The following is a 20,313-nucleotide window of genomic DNA, read 5'->3' as shown; positions in this document are numbered from 1 at the left end:
ATTTCCCATTTTGCCCATGTTTCTCCTTGTCTTTTTTGCTGATTTTCTTGCCCAACCGTCCAGCCCATACAATTTGGGTCCAATTTTCTTTTAAATCCCTCCTTTTTAATCACTTAAACTATTTAATCACAATTTAATAAATTTCACACTATTTTCAATTTAGTCCTTTTTAATTAATTGACTAACCAAACGTTAAAATTTTCTAACGAAACTTTAATACTAACTTAATAACACTCCATAAATATTTATAAAAATATTTATGGCTCGGTTTATAAATTCGAGGTCTCGATACCTCGTTTTCAACCAAATTTACCTGATTAATTCTTTTAAAATCGCAAAATTCACTAATTAAAAACAATTCTTTTAAGTTCGCACTTGGCCTATAATTATTATTTGTTAAAATTTCTAAACATACTCGTCGGATTTAGTGATCTCGAATCACTGTTTCCGACACCACTGAAAAATTTGGCTGTTACAATACTAATTGGATTACTAAAACTTTAAATTAAATACAAAGCCAAAACTTCATTTTAATATAATTTATACATTTTTATTTTAATATGTAAAATTTATTATCTCCATTAGTTGTGTGTCTATATACTTACAATTTATTAAGCCTTTTAATGAGTTGGTGTCACCACCAACCGAGTCTCAACTTAGTTAAGAAATTAAATATATATATATATTGCAAAGTGAGTTATATGAATATGAGGGCTTTTTTCGTATTTTATAAATCAATAGAAAATTCATAATAAGATTTGAACTAAGGACACCATGTGTATAAAACTTTTTCATTTACCATTTGAATTAAGTCAATTTTAAGTTTTTATTTGAAACTTTTATATCTATATTGGCATAATGACTTGTTTAGCCGTCCAATTTTACAAAAAAAAAACTCTCCATTTAATTTTTTCTTTTTTTTAGCCTTTAAACTTGTATTGTTTGTCAAATTACCTAAAATGAATAGAAAAGTTAAGAATTGTTAACTTTGATAATGTGGCATGCATGTGGATTTTCATGTGACAATTAATTGATTTTTTAAAAATTTAAAAAATTATAAAAACTATTTGTAAAAAATAAAAAATATTTAAAAGATTATCAAAGATATATATATTTTATATTTTAAAGTTTTTAAAAAATAACTAATTGCTAATGCGATAAGTCACGTGTGTCTCATATAAGCTAGAGGTGTGCATGGGCCAAGCCGAGTTTGGGTCAGACACAACTAAAACTTTAGGCCCGTTTGCTCGGCTTGAGCTCAGCACGGCCAAAAAAATGGGCCTAAAATTTTGCCCAAGCCCGACCCTAATAAAAATGCTAAAATCCAGGCTTGACCCAGCCGCCCATATTAATTTTTATATAATTTTAAAATATATACATCAAAAATACTAAAAATATCAAAATAAATATTTCCTAATAAATTGAAAATAAATTTTAAAAATATGTCCAAGCCCATTTTTCGAGCCTATATTTTTGCCTAAGCCCTCTCACATTTTAGGCGGACTTTTGGGCTAAGCCAGGTGGCTCGACCCATGAGCAGGTCTAATGTCAGCAAAGTTAACAAAAATTAATTTTCTTATCCATTTTGGGGTGTTTTGACAAATAATGTAAGTTCAATGGCAAAAAGAGGCAAAATTTTAAATGAACGGTTAAATGACTTTTTTTTTGTAAAGTTTGAGGGCCAAATAAATCATTATGCCATGTACATTTGTGTTCTAAATTTTCATACATTTGTATCTATACTATTTATTAAGTCTTTTATTGATTTAGTTTCACCATCATTCGAGTTCCAACTCATTTAGAAAATTATCAAAAAATATTTTTATTTGCAAAGTAAGTTATACGATTATGTGGGTGTTTTTATTTTTTTTATATTTTATAAAATTAATAAAAAAATTTAGATAATGAGATTTGGACAAAGGAATCAATGCATATAAAACTTTTTTTATTTATCATTTAAACTAAAGCAGTTTTTAGTTTTCATTTGAAACTTTTATAAGAATATTTATGTTCTAAATTTATATATATATATGAATAATGTTGTTAATTGAGTTAGTGTCACAAGTCAATCGGGTACCAACTCGATTAAGAAATTTTAAAAAATGACATTCCGTATTTAAAGTAAATTATATTATTCGAGAGTATTTTAGACATACATTTGTGTTTTAAATACTTTCACACGCGTATGTAAAATAAATTTATCATACATCAATGTGGTTAGGAAGATTACGGAAATGTCCTTCTACAATAAAATAAATTATATTATTTGAAGGCACTTTAATTTTTTTATTTAACAAAAACCAGTAAATATTAAAAAATAAATATGATGAGATTTGAACTTACACCAGTTGAATTAATAACATCTAATATTTACCAGTCGACCAATTTTTTATTTTTTAAAGTTTTTCTACATTTTAAATTTAATATGCATAATTTATTATTTTCGTATTTATGTTTTAAATTTGTGATTTATATAATAAGATTTAAAGGGTATTTGAAAAGTATCATGATTTGAAATTTTGAATGATTTTGTTGATATTTTAACCTTGTATTGAGAATTAATGTCTAATTTTTTAACCATCTAACTTTGTAAAAAAATAGTTTTAGCTTTCTAATTATTTTTTCATATTTCCTATTTTTTAACTTTGTATTATTTATCAAATCACCTAAAAATGAATAGAAAAGTTAACGTGTTAATTTTGCTACCGGACATACACGTGAATTGACGCGTTGGTGTCGAGTTGGCTTGTGCCATAAACTCAATCACACACTTAAATAATAGTATATATATAAATAATAGTATATATATAAATAATGTACCCAAAACAATTTGTGTAATAAAATTGAAAAATATAAAAATATTATATTATAACTTTAGTTGAAGTGTTAAAGAAAATATTTTTTAAATGTTGATGGCTTGGTTCAAATCTCAACACTTGTAATTTTTTTTAAATAAGAAAAAGGAGAAAAGTACCCTCGTAATTGTATAACTTATTTAAAGTATGTAAATTTATTTTAGTAATTTTATTAATCGAGTTGGTGTTGAGTTGGCTGTGACATTATCTTAATCACACTTAAATAATAGTAAGTATAGATATTCAAATAATGTGAATGGACAATTTATGTAATAAAATTGAAATGTATAAAAATATTAAATAAAAAAAATTGTAAACATTGGTTGAAGTGATAAAAAAAGATTTATAAGATGTTGATGGCATGAGATCAAATCTCTAGATGTCTATTTTTTTATGTTGATGTAATAATAATTTGATGTTTTGATTTGTATGGAGTTGTAGTTAAAGTTATTGTCACTTTATAAATTACTGGTAATTTTACATTTTGGTCACTTAATTTTAAAAAAATTATAAAATGGTCACTAAACTATTTAAAAAATTTTATTCAAGTCATTGAACTATTCGAAAATTTTTATTTAAATCATGAGGTTGTTAAGTTTTTTTTTTTGTAAAAGTTTAAGTAGTGAGCTCCAAGGATCATTCGACAATTAGTATTCATCGACGAGTAAAAGAACAAATCTTATATCCAAATCAATCTGATAGTTATGGTTGGAGATCGAAGAAGAAAGCTGTTGGATTTTAGTTTGCCGATTTATGACGCTCAAAGTTGTTTCATGAAAATAAAATGAAGTGTAAAAGAGAAAGGAAAGAAAATCTTTCGATTGGTGCAAGCGTTATGAACAAAAAAGGTCATACAACAACGACTTTAACAACCCAATGACTTAAATGACAACATTTGAATAATTCAATAATCATTTTATAACTTTTTGAAGTTGAGTGTCTAAAATATAAAATTACTGATATTTTAGTAACCTTGATGATAATTTTTCCTTAAAATATTTGTCTTCGAACTTTTGATAATCTGATTATCATCAAACTGATTATTTTGGAGGCAGGGAGCTTACTTACTGCCTTAGACGACAATGGTTTGGGCCTTGGGGCATTCGGCAAGGGTACACCTTGATCTTGTTATAGTCTCCTTTTGCCCGAAACATAGCTTCAACTTGGGCCACATTTACGTCTAGTTTCCCAACATGTTCGAATAAAGGGTTCGTTCGTATATTAGATTAACGTCTCAAAATTCTACACATACATATATTCCATCTCCAGTCCTACATATAAATGCTGTTGTTCCAAGGGCGAGACCCGAGACCCTTTGTCTTGTTCTTCCATGGAATAATGTCGAAGACGTTAATAAACAAACTCAGTGCCTGAGCCTTGTCACCTTATGCATTCTGGCCGTTTCTTGGCCGAACAGAAAAATAAGTAAAATCAACCCAAAACTTTCCTTTATTTTTCCTCTTTGCTCTGTTTTTGGTTTCTACAGTAAAGAAATGGTTTCCACTGATACCATTGATTATCACTCATTGTTTGATCTTCCTTCCTTTCCTCTCAACGATTCTTCATTAGATTATAATAATCTTCAAGCCTTATTGAACAATAAACAAACCCCAGAAGAAAACCCAGTTGTTGATCATCAACCCACTTGCCAAAACCAATTACTTGGAACCCAGTTCCAGTCTTGTTTGTCATTTGGTCCGAATTTGGAACAGGGGTATGAAGAAAGTTTCAACAACTTGAATGGCTTTGAACTTAAAAATGAAGAATGTCAAGAGGTAACAAAGTACTTGCGAAGAAACTTTTCATTTCAACCTTGTTTTGATCCTCTCGTGGCGTCAGAGAATTTTCAAGGTCAAGCTTTGAGCATGCCCCAAAACACCTGCAATGGAGATTTAGAGGTTTGTTACTTCGTTTTGTTCCCTGTTTCTTGCTCTGTTTTTTTTTTTCCTAATGGGGATCGATTCTTGTTTTGTTCCTTTGGCTTTAGAATATGAACCAAAAGTCATATGAGGAAGCACAAACACCCTTTAAAGTAGGACGTTACAACCCAGAAGAGAGACAAGAAAGGATTTCCAAGTACAGAGCAAAGCGCAATCAAAGGAACTTCAACAAAACAATTAAGGTTTTGATTTATTTAGAGACCACATTAATTGGATCCATTGTGTTTTAAAAACCCTTCTAAACATGGTTTGGTTTTATGTTTGATGTTAAAGTATGCATGCCGCAAAACACTAGCCGACAGCCGTCCTCGTATACGTGGCAGATTCGCACGCAACGATGAAGCTATTGAGATTCCCAAAGCTGCATGTTCAACCAGAGATGAAGAGGAAGATGATTTATGGGTACTTCTAATACACCATTAAAACGATTTTTACTTCATATATTTTGGATACTAAAAGTGCATGTAAAATGTAAATATCTCGTTTTTTTATTGCTTCATTTTGCAGGTATTGCATGAGGTTGAAGATGATGAAACACTAGCAAGAGGAGATTTTATGAACAGTTTCTGTCAAAATCAATTTCAATACCACCATGGCTACTTCTGATAGTGTGGGAAAAAACCTTAGTTTTTTTAGCCTTCTAGTATCTTTAGGATAATCGCCATGGCTACCATTTTAGAGTAAGAAATAATTGTAATTTCTAATTAGTGTGAATAACTGCAGCCATTATATTGAGTTTGAAATATTTTTACATATTATCAAAAGCATTTTCATCCCCAATACTCGAACTTAATATCTTAAAAACTTAATAATTCATATTTAATATTATTATATGATAACATATTTTATGTGAAGTGCCCATAATCAATAACACTTTGAAAGGTTTGAATAATATATATGTATATTTAATGATCATGTCAAGCATCTTCACTTGTTGAATTGGATCCATTACTTTAAAAAAATTGGAAGATAAAATATGGGGGTCAAACATATGTTGGTGGTTGAAAATCTGTTTAATTAATGAACTTGTTCAAGTTAACTGGCTTGGTAAATTGTGTTAGAATTTAATACCAGAATATTGAACATGTTGATCAAAAGTCTCAAATTCCATGTGTTCCTCTGGTTTAAAGGTGCATTTGGTTTTTTTAAGCCTTATTATGGAACATTTTATAACAACTTGAAGAGAACTTGATTAATCTTTACCAATTCCTATCAAAATCAATACAGAAACTGTTCTGCAACTTGCAAACTTTTCTTCTTCTTTTTTTACTATAAAAAGAATTACAGTGATCGGTTACCAAAAAAGGGTAATCTTCATTGGAATATGTCACTTGCCAGTAGGTTTTTTTAGGAGGGTTTATGCTACATTTTTTGTCTAAATGTTTGGTTAAAGAGAAATGGTATCTTCCCTTTTCTATGTATATTTATGCCCTTCAATGTTCATCACAGAATGTTGAATTGTTCACACAAACAAAAAGGGTTGTTCACCAACATAAAAATGCCCTTATATAAATCCATAACAGTATAGGATAGAAGAAGAAATTCCAGACGTGAAACTTCGAATTTTAAATCCATTGGATGTTATATCTTAGAGGTGCTAACATGAAAGAAGATTCGAGCCTAAAAGTACTCTGAAGGTCCTTGTATTATGAGTTAGATTTTTTTGTCTCTTTTTATTAAAAACCGCTAGATCAAAAAGTAAACTGATTATTTTTGTTAAAAATATCATTCATTTTCATCGTTAAAAAATAGTCCTTATATGTCAATATGAGGTACATATGCCATGTCACATATAACTATTTGATTATTCCGTTAATTACTCTAATTTTTAATAATAAAAATAATTGAAATTTTTAACAAAAATATCAATTTATTTTTTAATCTAATGTACATAAACTAATTTACTATTTTTTAATAAAGAATATGAAATACAATCTAATGAATGAGACAGGAAAGGAAACAAAGTAATTAAGAAGGAAAAAACCTTTAAAAAAAGGCAATGAAAAGGAAAGGCAAATATATTTTCCTGAATAGAAAAAAAAAACAGAACTTAAAAATATCTTTCAATAAAATAACAGTCAAAGCAATTTCCAAGTCCAAGGGTAGAGGATTAGTTTATATTATCAAATGCTTTTAACTCTATTTAGTGTAGTCAAATTCAGGGTCTATAATGATTTAGCCTATGGAAAAGCCTTTGATGATTGTAATTCATATGGAGGGTCTGAAATTCAAGGCTGTAAATGATATTTATAGTTCAAGAACTTTAACCTAATGCTTATAGTTATATCTGGAATTTATACCTCTGCATTTTATATTTTGAAAAATGGGAATTCAAAGAGAATTAGACTGGTTGGCAATGGCAGCTTGCAGCTCCTTGTATCAGAAGCTAGAAATTAAACTATAATCTTCTTATTTTTAAAGTCATCAAAAGGGCAATGGCTTCTTTTTTCTTAGAACTTCAATAAAGGTTCTTCCATAGCGCTGCTAATTCAAAGATGAAACTAACAGTACCAAATTCTAAAACAACCGATAAAAATAAGGGTAAATTACATTAATAATCATCTGATTATTAGTATTTTTTTTTGTCACAATCTGATTAAGAATGATAATTTTTAAAATTAGCATAATAGTAATTTTAACCCTCAACATTTATATATTGTATCAATTTAGCTTTGATTCTAAAAATATCTAACCCTCAAGACTTACACATGGTGTAATTAGGTAATTTTTTGTAATTTTGCTTTTTTTTGAAAAAAGTAATTCTTTGAAATATTGTCAAAATGAAATTTTACATTATTTTTCATTTTCTACTAAGCCACATACTTATACTAATATGTTAACAGAAAGGCTAACAACCAAAACAAACTAATTACAGCTACTTACAATATACTCTAACTCTTTATGACCTTTACACCTAAAAAACTAAAAAGAAAAATTTATCAATTAAATTTAATTGAAAATATATAAAAAATAGAACACCCAAAAATCCAATAAATATTTTTCATCTTTTCTCATTCTTTTAAAATTAAACCTCAATGTTATAAAGAAAAGCAAAAAAAAAAAGACAACATTACAGAATGTGTAAATGTTTAAGGTTAATTTTTTTTAAAAAAATCAAGACTAAATTGACATTATTTATAAATGTTGAATGTTAAAGTTGCTATCATGCCGATTTTAAAAGCTACTACTATTAGCCTGTCGGTGATCAAAAAAGACAAAATTGATAATTGGATAACTATTTTATAACTTTTTATAATTAAGTGACAAAAAAATACTAATAAATTAACTGACCATTTTATAATTTTTTATAATTAGTGATAAAAAAGAGATTTATTAATATTTTAGTAATTCCGTGTAATTTACCCTAAAAATTAATAAAGCTGAAGATCTCTGCTTTCCCGTAAAAGTACATTGAGTTATTACTGACTTTTAATACCCTTGAAGATCTTTAGTTTCACCTGCTCAACTAGAGAACGACAAGTATTTAGGATTTATGATCAAACATTTTCTTGCAGGATTAAAAAAAAATGAATGAGAGACCAGATAGACCACCCACATTAATGGGGGGAGGAAAACACCAAAAAAAAAATCATAATAATATATAGTTTATATATAGGGAGAGAGGCACTAAAAAGGAGAAGATTCTATGCACACTTTGACCAACTCAATATTGGAAAAAAAAGATTCTTAAAAGCCACTTCTTCAATATCATATCATTGCATTGCAGGCTATAGTTATTTAGATGATTGGTTTGTGGACTTATTAGAAACTTTAAACACACACACAAAAAAAAGGAACTTCTTTCTTTTGGGATGCTGAGAATAGAATCAAATGGCCCTAAATATACAGAAAAGGGCTTTTGTTGGCTACATATATACTTATTTGCCACAACTATTAAATATATTAGCATATCATAAGTATGCACATGAATGGGATATGATTGGTTGAATGGACCAACCCTTTTCATTTTACTTTACAACATATCATGCCAGTGATAATGAAAGTAACTTTGGGTAAACAACATAAATATTCAGAAAAAATAAGGGTAAACTACTTTGCTAGACATTCAACTGTTTGGCAAGTTTCTTTATTTTTTGAGTTATTTAATTATGAAAAATTATAAAATAATTATTTAATTTTTCGATTTTTTTCTTTTTTGATCATTAGCAGATGAAAAATGAGTTGGTAGCTTTTAAAATATTAGTCTAATAATAACTTTATCCCTCAACATTTATATATTGTGTAATTTGATCCTTTTTCAGTTTTGTTTTTCTTTGAACCAATTTTTAGAATTAATACTAAATTGACACAATGTATAAATGTTAAGGATTAAAGTTGTTATTATGTCAATTTTAAAAGTTGTCATCTTTTTATTAATCTTTGAAGAACAGTTGACTAAAAAAGACAGAATTGAATAATTGAGCGTAAAAAAAAATTTACCAATAGTTGAAGACGTAGTTTATATAAAAAGTAAAGATATTAAAGGCTTAAACCAAAACTCCCTGCCATTGTTGCTGTAATTAGTATGGAACTCAAACAATGGCATCTTTGGGTGATTTCTCCCCACTTTACTGCCTATTAAAGTGTTTACAGTCTCTTGATGTTTCCCCTACAAATGGAAGATGTTGGCTCTTGGGTGATGGTGTTTTTAATAATTTGTTTTATAATATTACTTCCCTTTTTTACCTTGACTGAACTGATGTTTATTTCCTGTTTTTTCTTTGCTATAAAGAATCAGAACCCTACTTTACCACTTTGCTTTGTCTTTTATTCCTTTTGTTGGGTGATGTGTTATAATGCCACCTAGTCCTGGTTGCTTAATAAACTCAATAATTTTTCAAGAAAATGAAGAGGGAAATTTCTCAGATTTGCCTTTTTCATGACTTGATGATGAAGAAAGTTTTTTCTAATGAAAATATACTCATATTAAACGTATACTCGTACACAAGATTCGCTTTTGCTTTTTTTTTGCTTTTCTATGACTAAAACAGCAAATAGAAGGTAAGGAGAGAGATTCATGCTACAAGGGGAATGTCGCTAAAAAAGTAGTCAAATGCTAGAGAGACCCTAGCTAGGTATTGGTAATGGTTGGGAAGTGAAACTAATAGTATATTGAAGAGTGGAAGAATCCCATAAATTCTCTTTTATATACGTCAAAAGATTCAAAAGTGGTGTTGGTGAGGATGGGGTCTCTTACCAACTTCCATTTTCATGTCTCACTACAAACCTTTCCTGCTATCAATTTGAGCTGTGAACCAAACACAACTGCTGATATGCTCTGGGATGTAAAGCTTCTTTGTTAAAACTTGCTATTCGCCATTGTCTTGCATGTTCTTCAATGCCAATATTGTATATCATTCACCACTAGGAAATATCACTGTTCATATATTTCAAACAAAAGTCCTTTCATTCTAAAACAAGAAGAGCCTTCTCCGTATACAGAAATACGACTACTTGTTACAAACTATAACTATCTTTAAAAGTCGTCTCCTTAGTTAGAATTGTTTGATTTAGAATTGAAAGGGTTTGTTTTTGTTGAGTGTTTTTTGTGTACTCATTAAAGCCAATTCTTATTTATATGTTACAGTTCCATGATTTGATATACTAAGATTAAGTAGGTCTTCATACAGGTCAACACGTATAGGTTAACATGTGTTTCTTGAATAAGGGTTTACCTGCATGGTGATACGAACACATGCAAGCGAACTACTTAGTGGCAAACTATATATCAACGAGCTATACATGCTGGTTTGGTTGTGGGTTGGTATGAAAGTTGTGCCGGTCTAAGAATTGAGTAGAGGTGAATACCATAACAGTTTTAATCACACATAAGCATATGTAAAAAGATAATTTTAATGGTAAAAATGTCATAGTAGCAAAATAAAAATAAAAAAAACTTTTGAAAGGCTTTGGTTTTTAGACACATTTCAATATCATTAAATTAAAGGTGTGTTCATTAAATATGATTTAATATTCAATTCCATACATAAAATTTGATTTTATGCAATGTAATACATAAATATTAATTTTAATTTAATTTTTACAAATCATTAACACTATACTCGATATAGTATATCATTTTATAGGTTTACTTTTTGCATATACAAAAATTTTTATTTACCTAACATGAAAATTATTGGATTTATTTATTTTTAAATATTTATAAGTGAATCAAAATAAAAATTTTAAATATATAATTTAAATATATAATATTACACGTTAAATCTAAGTTAATGTGTAAAATTGATATTTACTTCTATAATTAACATTGATTGTATGCAAAAACTATTGTTTAATTAATATGATTTCTTTTTTTGCAATGTTGAGTTAAACTGAGTACCTTTTGTATTATATTTTATGTGATTAAAATATTATATTTGTATAAAAATAACTTATTTAATATGGATTTTAATACGTCGATATATTTATGTTGTGTTCATGCTATTTTTATATTGTGTATAATTATTTTTTCATGTGTTTGTGTTGATATCTCAATTATATTTCGTATAAATTTATCATAATGATTTAATTGTTAAATTTAAATAAATAATCTACCAATTTTAAGGGCCAAGACCATTACCTAACCTTTTACTGAATACCTAAAATTATTCATAGCTCCTTCCTAACCCATAAATAAGAGGATAATGCATTTCAGTGTACTCAAACCCACATCATTTTACATTAATAATAATATTCATGCCAATCAAGCTAAGACTCAATTTAGAATACATTTCAACAAGGTAAAATTAAGCACAGTTCTTAGACGGGCTGGGCTTTGTTCAAGGCTGCAAAAAAAGCCCAAGTTTAATCATTAACGTTTGCGATTTTTTTTTTACTTTTAAGCTTTTTTTTTCTTTCAATTTATGTACAAAAAGTGAGTTTTTTTTTAATTTAACCATTCATTTATGGATTCCCTTGTTTCTCAACATAGACCAGCCTACTGAGTTGGGGCATCTGAGTTGACTCAGCAATTCTCTCAGCATAATAGGTAAATCTTCAATTTTTATTCCTCTATTCCTTTATAATTTTAGATTTTGACTGTTTAGAGAGCCTCGCCAGTTTAGTAAAATATCGTTTTTTAAAGAAATAAATCTACTCTATTTCCAAGGATTTTCAGTGATTTTATTGTTATGAATCTGTGTTATGATTTTTATTTTTGCATGTTCTGAAAATTAAGATTCAAGAAGCAAAACTCATAAATTTTATGTAATTGATAGCGGAATCATGAATATTTTATTGTTTATCACTTAAAAGGCTGAAAACTATTATGTTTGGTTGCTGAGAAAATGACCGATAGTGAAGAAAATAATGAAAATAAATATAAAAAGAAAGGAATGTTTAAAATCATTGAGGTAAGGAAGTGATAATTTTAGTGTTTAAAATCTTGAATTTGTCTTTTGCTGTATTGGCAGATGTCATATTCAAGGGAAGGAAGGTCAGTTCCCCCCCCCCCCTTTTAGGTCATTTTGTTTTGATGTAAGTAAATTGAATTTTCCTTCAAACTGACACTTTCAGGTCGGTTTCTCCGGGAAGAAGACGTCAGCCTAGGTCTGGTAGGAGTCGCTCCAGGTCTAGGTATATGAAAGCTTAGTTATTTGTTTGTTTTAGTATATTAGTATCATGTATTATCTGGCTTTTACAGTTCAAATTGTTTGTAGTGATTTAGTTTTTATTGCCCCAGGAGCCGTGAATCTCAGGATGCATCCAATCCAGGAAATAACTTATATGTTACTGGGTTATCCACAAGAGTTACTGCCGGTGATCTCGAGAAGTATTTCGGCAATGAAGGAAAGGTATGGAGTGATTGTTTATGGAGACAACATGCTTTGTTCTTTCAAGTGCTTCAATTTCTTTTATGTCTCTCGATAAAGAGGTAATTTCGGGGTTGTGCTTCAAGTTGTAGTATGAACCATCAACCTTGTTTTCATTAAGAACCTCCATGGTAGTGGAAAAAAATGTATAAATCAATATAACAAGAATTCCCTTAGGATCTTAAGTGAGTGGAGGATTTAGATCTGATGAATTTTTCTTCCAGGTTTTGGAGTGCCATCTAGTTACTGATCCACACACCAAAGAATCTCGTGGATTTGCTTTCGTGACCATGGAAACTGTTGAGGGTGCAGAGCGCTGCATCAAGTATCTGAATCGTTCAGTGCTTGAAGGCCGATTAATCACTGTGGAAAAGGTATTAATTTATACGAAGGATCGACTTGTTAGTCTATACCGAAGCTAAATCGTTTACATAGAATTTTATCTTAACTTCTGCTTTCTTCCGAAGTGTTGCCTGATAAATTTTGGCAGCAGGTCTTGTATGTGTAGCTTCATCGAAAACTAAGCTCTTAACAGTTCAACCTGTACCCTCTCACGACATGAGTTCTGCATCGACATTCCAAACTCATGGATTCAAACTCACTATTTTGCAGAAGGTTGCATGCCCTTTTTTCCTTTTCCACAACAGTAACAGTATCTGGAGAGGCTGTTTATTATTTTTCAATTTTGAAATACCCGCCTGACATGCATGTTTTCATCAATTTTTTTGGTCTTTTCTTGCTTGTTCCGTGAAGGTGAATATCCTATCTTATTCATTACAATAAAGATCTTGCATGCTTGTAATATTTTAGAAATTTTTTGTTGGTTATGTAAACCTCTTGTGTATGTCAATATCATGTAATGTAGGCAACTGTCTTTTATTTTCGGATAAGGGGAATGGTTTAGTGGTTGTCCAGGAATCAAACCCGAGATTGGTGTTAACTGAAGACTTAATATTTAAGTCCTCGCAACTCTACCCATGGTTCAGTCTACGTAGGGAACTTTTTTCAGTTTGTGATGATAACAACTATTTTGAGTAAATCACCAGTTCTCGCTGTATCTGCTATATTTTAACTTTTGAGCTAACAATGCAGGCAAAAAGGTCCCGAGGAAGAACACCGACACCTGGGAGGTATCAAGGTGTGCGAGATAGAAGAGGTGGATACTAGTATTTTTTTTTATTGCATTTTTTGGAAATTCTTTATGATGTTTTCAAGTTTCACCCTTGTCATTTATTCTTATATGTTAATCAACATGCCAAAATTACGCAGGACAAGGCCACAGACGGTCTCGTAGCTATTCACCTCGACAAAACAACAGATATTATCATTCAAGGGGTAGACGAGGGAGATCCCGTTCTCGTTCTCCATATGGTAGGAGAAGAGATGATCGTGACTTACATAGGAGGCGCAGAGAGCGCTCCTTGTCTGGTGATGGCGGTGGTCATCGTAGATGAGAAATTTCATTCTCCATATTGAGGGAGAAGTGATAAATATGACTTTATATAGGGAGGGCACGCTCAGAGGGCACTCCCTTGTGTGGGATCATTATGAATGTCACCCTTTTATCTCATCTATCTGAATGTTTATTATATTTATGATGTGCCCTAAACTTGGCTTTGTTTTTTGCAATTAGATATGAGTGATTCAAAGATGAAAAATAAAAAGGGTTTCTCCAAAAACCACTAGAGCATGTGAAAGTGTGATGAACATTTGGACTTTGATTTTGAGTGGACAGCAAGCAAAGCCTTTAACCAGTACTACTCCTTTTGCCTTTTGCTTTATTTAGTAGAACATGTTGGGATCGATTTTTGAGGGAAAATAACTTGACATATTGAGGTGAGACAAATGTGTCCAAGAATTTATTTCTGGAAGAAGTTAATGCAAACACACCACTCTTGGCTCTGCTTTGTAAAAAAATATCCATAAGCAAGTAAATTACTATGTTAGGCTCAGAAGGATTTTATTATTTTATAAAATTATTATGCCTGGTAAAAATTAAGTTATTACATTTATTTTAATTTTTTTTAAATCTAATATTCTTGAACGAGTGGAATATTACAAAGTTTGTGATCTATATGTAATTAAGATTAAATTTAAATGTATTTTGTTAGGTAATGAATTAAATTTGTAGGTAATATCTTTATCATATGAACCAGAAATGATGAATGATATTATGATTATTAATATAATAATATTATAAATAGTATATTAATTAAAGATAAAATGTATCCAAATTAAATTTGTTAAGAAACCCCAATTTAGAATTAAATATTAAAAACAAAATTGAGGGCCAAAAGACAAAAAGAGCATGTAAAGTTAGGAATTGGGGTAATGGCCCACACTTTGGGAAAAAATCTGGAAGTGAACTCTGGTTGAAGGGCGGACTTCAAATCAATTTTTCAAATTTATTCATTTCAAAACTTCAAAAATAAATTTATTTATTTGGATGAAAATAATAAAATCTTTCGAATTTTGTAAGAAAGTTCCAAGTGGACTTGCTTAAATACCGTATTTAAATCCTACCTGAAAATTAATTTTTCAAATTTGTTTTATAATTTCATTTCATTTAATTCTAAAATATATTTATTGAGGGAAGGTTGGATTTATTGTGAAAATTTTTAGAATATCGTTCGTCGGGAGTTAATAGACCTCTCAATAGTAGAGGTATTGTGTGTAGGTTGTTTATGTTTAGTTTCTCAAATTTGTCTTCTTACCAACTAATGCCATGTAAGGGTACGAGTTTAAACTCTACTATGACCAAATAATCACATTTCTTTAGTAGGCGAGATGCTCTCACTCTGTGAGCCCATCGAAAACTCTTCGTAAAGTTGAGAAACAAAACTCAAAGATAAAATTGAGCACAAACACCCTCGGCACAATACCTCCATCGTTAAGGGGTCCATTTGCTCCCAACATATGACATTTTAAATACATCTTTTAGAGTGAGTCTCACCTCCTCAAGTATTACCATGATTAAATATCCTCCACCAAGGTTAAGTGCTCACATTTCCTTGGTGTATGAGGTGCTCCCACTTTTTGAACATGTCCAGGTTTTTCGCGAAGTCTAGAGAGAAAACTCAAAAGATAAAATTGAGTATAGACACCCCATACACAATACCTCCATCGTTGAGGGTTAAACTTTCAACGAAAGACATTTCAAAGATTTTTTTTAAAACGAGTATGACTTCCTCAACAATATTTTTTTATATTCTATGTTAGTGAAAGTACTTATATATTTATATTGTTTATTTGTAATACCTATGGTTTTTTTTTTTGGCTTAATACACACTTTAGTCTTTGAAGTATATCCTTTTTTCACTTTGATCCTTAAAGTAATTTTTGACCTACTTTAATCCTGATGGTATCAAATGCTCTTGGTTCAGTCCTATTGATATTAAAAAAACTAGATAATCAATCATATGTTATCACATGTCATATAAATTACGTTGTTGTGACGTTATCATTCTAAAACCCTTTAAAATATTTAAAAATTATAAAAAATTTATTAAACAATAGAAAAAAATTATAAAATTATAGAATTGCAAAAAAAAATTAAAAAATATAAAAAATACTAAAATACATTTACTAAAGCTTGAATATGAGATCATTGTCATACAAGAATTATTTTATATTTCAATAATTGAAATTTATAGTACCTAATAAAATATGTGACAGCTGGATCTCAAACACGTGTACTTCACATGCTTCTCCTTTTTCTGGAACAACCGGTCATCGGCTTGGCTATGCATGGGAACAAAATCGGCGGCTTGGATATTAGATGTGCTAAACCAAATGACAAAGTTGCCCACTGTCAGAATAATCAGTTGAATCCTAGCCGTTAAAAATCGCTGTCGGACATCTTGTAAACAGCTCTAGGAATAAAGATATCCAGCAAATTAAAATTGCTTAATATTAGTATGCAAAACCCTCTCAATAAAAATACTTTTCAGTTTATATTTAATTGAAAATTCTTAAAATAAATTAATGTTGTTTTTAAACGTAATAAATCGAACTTTTGGACAAACTTGTTAATTAAATTTGTGAATATACTTTACATATTTTTTTATTATTATAGAGATTGGATTAAATTAATTTTAAAATTAATTTTAAATGAATAAATTTAATTTTTATTATATTATTAAAAAGAATCAAATAATACTAAATATAAACATAATTAACATTTATTGTTTAGAAAATGTAATTTATTGTATAATAAAGTTATATTTTAAAGTTTTTTACGGTTATGCAAATAAAATATCTAGTTTGAAATAAGAAAAGGGATGATGTCACATTAGTACATGTACTTTCATAAAACGTTTAATGTGATACTTAAATTATTAATATGTGTTCTATCATGGTACCTATACTTTCATAAAATGTCCAATGAGACACTTATACTTTGAAAATGTCCAATGTAAAGGTACCATGGTGACATTTTATGGAAGTACATGTACCACATTGGACAATTTGTGGAAGTGGATGTGCCACGTTAGATATTTTATAAAAGTACAAGTAGCAAATATGACATCATCCCCCAAAAAAAAAAATTCATATCATTTTTTAAACAAAAAAGTTTTAGCTTCATTACAATTTTATCTTATTTGAATTTTTTTAGCAATAGATGGATTAAATTGATACATTTAATGGTACGAAGACTAATTTGATTCAATCTTTGTAATAAAAGGACTTTGTAGGTACTTTTGTCACGGACCGCTGATCAATGTCCGTGATGGATGCATATTGGAACAACCCATTGAGATCCATTGATTAAATGAGACTCATTTGACCCACTTGAATTGGTCCGATTCATGTAACATATGGAGAAGTCAATTTATTTGAAGTTTTTGTGGCATAATGGAACATTTTAGTAAAGTTGAGCTACCATGATGAATATTGTAAATCTTAAGGGATACGATTGTAACGCCCCGTACCCGAGATCGTCGCCGGAGTCGAACACGAGGTGTTAACAGACTTAATTCATTACTTAAACAGCTCAAACAATTTATTTTTAAAATTTTTAGTCAAGCTAGCAATCTGCATCACAGTCGCTTAAAAAATCATATCTCGAGTTCCAAAACTCGAAATCAAATTCCGTAAATTTTCCCTAAAACTAGACTCATATATCTATTTACTGATTTTTTTTCTAGAATTTTTGGTCTAGCAAATTAGTACAGTTTATTAGTTAAAGTCTCCCCTATTTCAAGGTTCGACTGCTCTGACCTCTGTGTATTATGAATCAGATATCTCCTTGTACAGAGTTTCAATGACTATGCCGTTTATTTATAATAAAACTAGACTTAATAAGGAATCTGTAAATATAAATCATGACTTATAATTATCTTTGAACAATTTATGGTAAATTTCCAAAGTCAGAACAGGGGATCCAGAAATCGCTCTGGACCTATTTCACAAAAATTTAAACATCTCATAAAATATAACTCATATACCTGTTTTGTTCCATCCATATGAAAATAGACTCATAATTCTTCAATTCCATATTTTATTCATCATGTAATTGTATCTCTACTATTTTTAATGATTTTTCAAACTCACATCACTGTTGCTGTCTGAATCTATTTTATGGTAAATTTTACCTATTTCATGGTTTCTATGGATTAGCTAGCAATTTAGCATACATAACACCAAATATGATCATGATTAGCCATTCCAATGGCTAATCATTACCAAGCATTTCCATACCACTCAATAACCATATCATAAGACCATATATACAAAATGATTATAATGCTATACATGCCATACTCAAAATATACAAGCCATTATGCCAAGATGGTATACGGATAGTGTGAGTGTGCCTCCGACCGTTCTCGATTTCCGAGCTGGCTTGTCAACACTACAAGGAATGAAAAGGAGGGAGTAAGCATAAATGCTTAGTAAGCTCACATGCAAATAACAAGTAACACAACTATATACGCAAACATAAAACATCATTTGCATAATCATCACCGAGACATTCATATCACATTTTCATTTATCATCTTACCATATTGTTGTTATATCGAGTTTTCAACCCGAGGGTTAAGTACATACCTGTTCAAAGTATTCATTTCACAACACTTACCAATATGTCCCTTTCATCTCGAGTATTCCTCCATTTGAGTAGAATTTTACCCGTTGAACACATCGGAATATAATTCGGATACATGGAAAGTTTGCACATAAGTGCCACATATGTAGCCAAGCTACCATGTAACCCGCCCATAAGTGAACTCGGACTCAACTCAATGAGCTCAGGTGTTCGCATCCATAAGTGAACTCAGACTCAACTCAACGAGCTCGGATGCCTAGTTACATCTCTCGAACTCGGACTCAACTCAACGAGTTCGGACATTCGCATCCATAAGTGAACTCGGACTCAACTCAACGAGTTCGGATGCCCAAATATCCTAGTGACATGTCACTTGTATCCTAATCCATTCCTAAGGTTCAACGGGACCTTTTTCCCAATCATGTGTCTCAACCATCTTCTACGGAATGCCGTTACCGATACTCGGTAGTATTTCACATTTTCCAAGTATATCACATAATTTGACATATTAACAAACAATTATCATAGTATAATATTTCATAATAATTATCTTATCATTTAAATAACATTAAAACATTTAAAATAATAACTATGTTACCAACATTTACATATGAACTTACCTCGTATGCGAAAATGGCTACTTTTACCATTTCGTCCACAACTTGGTATTTTCCCCATTTTAGCCCGAATTTTAGTTTTCCTTGCTCTATCATTTAAAATATAGTATAATTAGGACTCACATTATTCAAATTGACCCAAAATCATATTTTGGCAAAATTACAGTTTTGCCCCTAAACTTTCGCATATTTACACTTTTGCCCCAAAGATCTTAAATTAAATTTCAGCCTATTTTCTTATGTTTTATGACATGCTGATCATTTTTCCCTTCTATGGTAACATCAAATTCTCACTCTAACATGTACTTATGACTATTAGGTATTTTTACCGATTAAGCCCTTTTGCTCGTTTTCACTTAAAACCGAGTAGTAAAAGTTGTCTAACATAATTTAAAACCTCATATTCTATCATAAACACCAAAATACACAAATTTCACCTATGGGTATTTTTCCAAATATGAACCCTAGGTTGAATTATTGCTAGCATAAGCTTAATCGAGCTACTGGGACTCCAAAAACGTAAAAATCATTAAAAACGAGGCTAGAACGGACTTACAATCGAGCTTGGAAGCTTGAAAAACCCTAGCCATGGTTTCTCCTTGCTATATTCGGCCATGGGGTTGAAGATGAGCAAAATTGGCTTTTAATTTTGTATTTTAATTCATTTTACCCCTAAATGACCAAAATGCCCTTACTACTTAACTTTCCAAAAATTCCATCCATGTCCAATTTTTGTCCATAGACTTATAAATTGGTAAAATTTCTATTTAAGACCTCCTAATTAATATTTCAAAACAATTTCATACAGAAACTTTTAGAATGCAAGTTTTACAAATTATTCGATTTAGTCCCTAATTTCAATTTAAGCACTTCATGCATAAAATTTCTTCACGAAATTTTCACACAATCATGCAATCATATCATAGACCTCAAAATAATCATAAAATAATTATTTCTATCTTGGATTTTGTGGTCACGAAATCGCTATTCCGACTAGGCCCAAAATTAGGATATTACAAGATTGTATAGTGTTTAAATCCC

The 20,313-nt window shown here is 29.9% G+C and overlaps 2 protein-coding genes across 2 annotated transcripts; both read left to right on the top strand.

Annotated features, from left to right (window-relative positions):
* The first annotated feature begins 4,156 nt into the window (after positions 1-4,156).
* On the top strand, positions 4,157-5,553 carry LOC107931897 (uncharacterized). Its single transcript, XM_016863854.2, has 4 exons — positions 4,157-4,753; positions 4,843-4,977; positions 5,069-5,197; positions 5,303-5,553. Exons 1-4 carry the CDS (start codon positions 4,349-4,351, stop codon positions 5,399-5,401), a joined length of 768 nt encoding a protein of 255 aa, XP_016719343.1. The 5' UTR covers positions 4,157-4,348; the 3' UTR covers positions 5,402-5,553.
* Positions 5,554-11,635: 6,082 nt separating this feature from the next.
* Positions 11,636-14,363, top strand: LOC107931862 (serine/arginine-rich splicing factor SR45a). Its single transcript, XM_016863818.2, has 7 exons — positions 11,636-11,783; positions 12,208-12,230; positions 12,311-12,370; positions 12,477-12,588; positions 12,831-12,980; positions 13,699-13,762; positions 13,876-14,363. The coding sequence occupies exons 2-7, from the start codon at positions 12,208-12,210 to the stop codon at positions 14,058-14,060; spliced, it is 594 nt and encodes a 197-aa protein (XP_016719307.1). The 5' UTR covers positions 11,636-11,783; the 3' UTR covers positions 14,061-14,363.
* The last annotated feature ends 5,950 nt before the right edge of the window (positions 14,364-20,313 follow it).

The sequence above is a fragment of the Gossypium hirsutum genome, chromosome A12 (genome assembly GCF_007990345.1).
Source record: "Gossypium hirsutum isolate 1008001.06 chromosome A12, Gossypium_hirsutum_v2.1, whole genome shotgun sequence".
NCBI lineage: Eukaryota > Viridiplantae > Streptophyta > Magnoliopsida > Malvales > Malvaceae > Gossypium > Gossypium hirsutum.
Note: the sequence above shows the minus strand (reverse complement) of the source record. Positions and strands in the feature narration are given on the sequence as shown.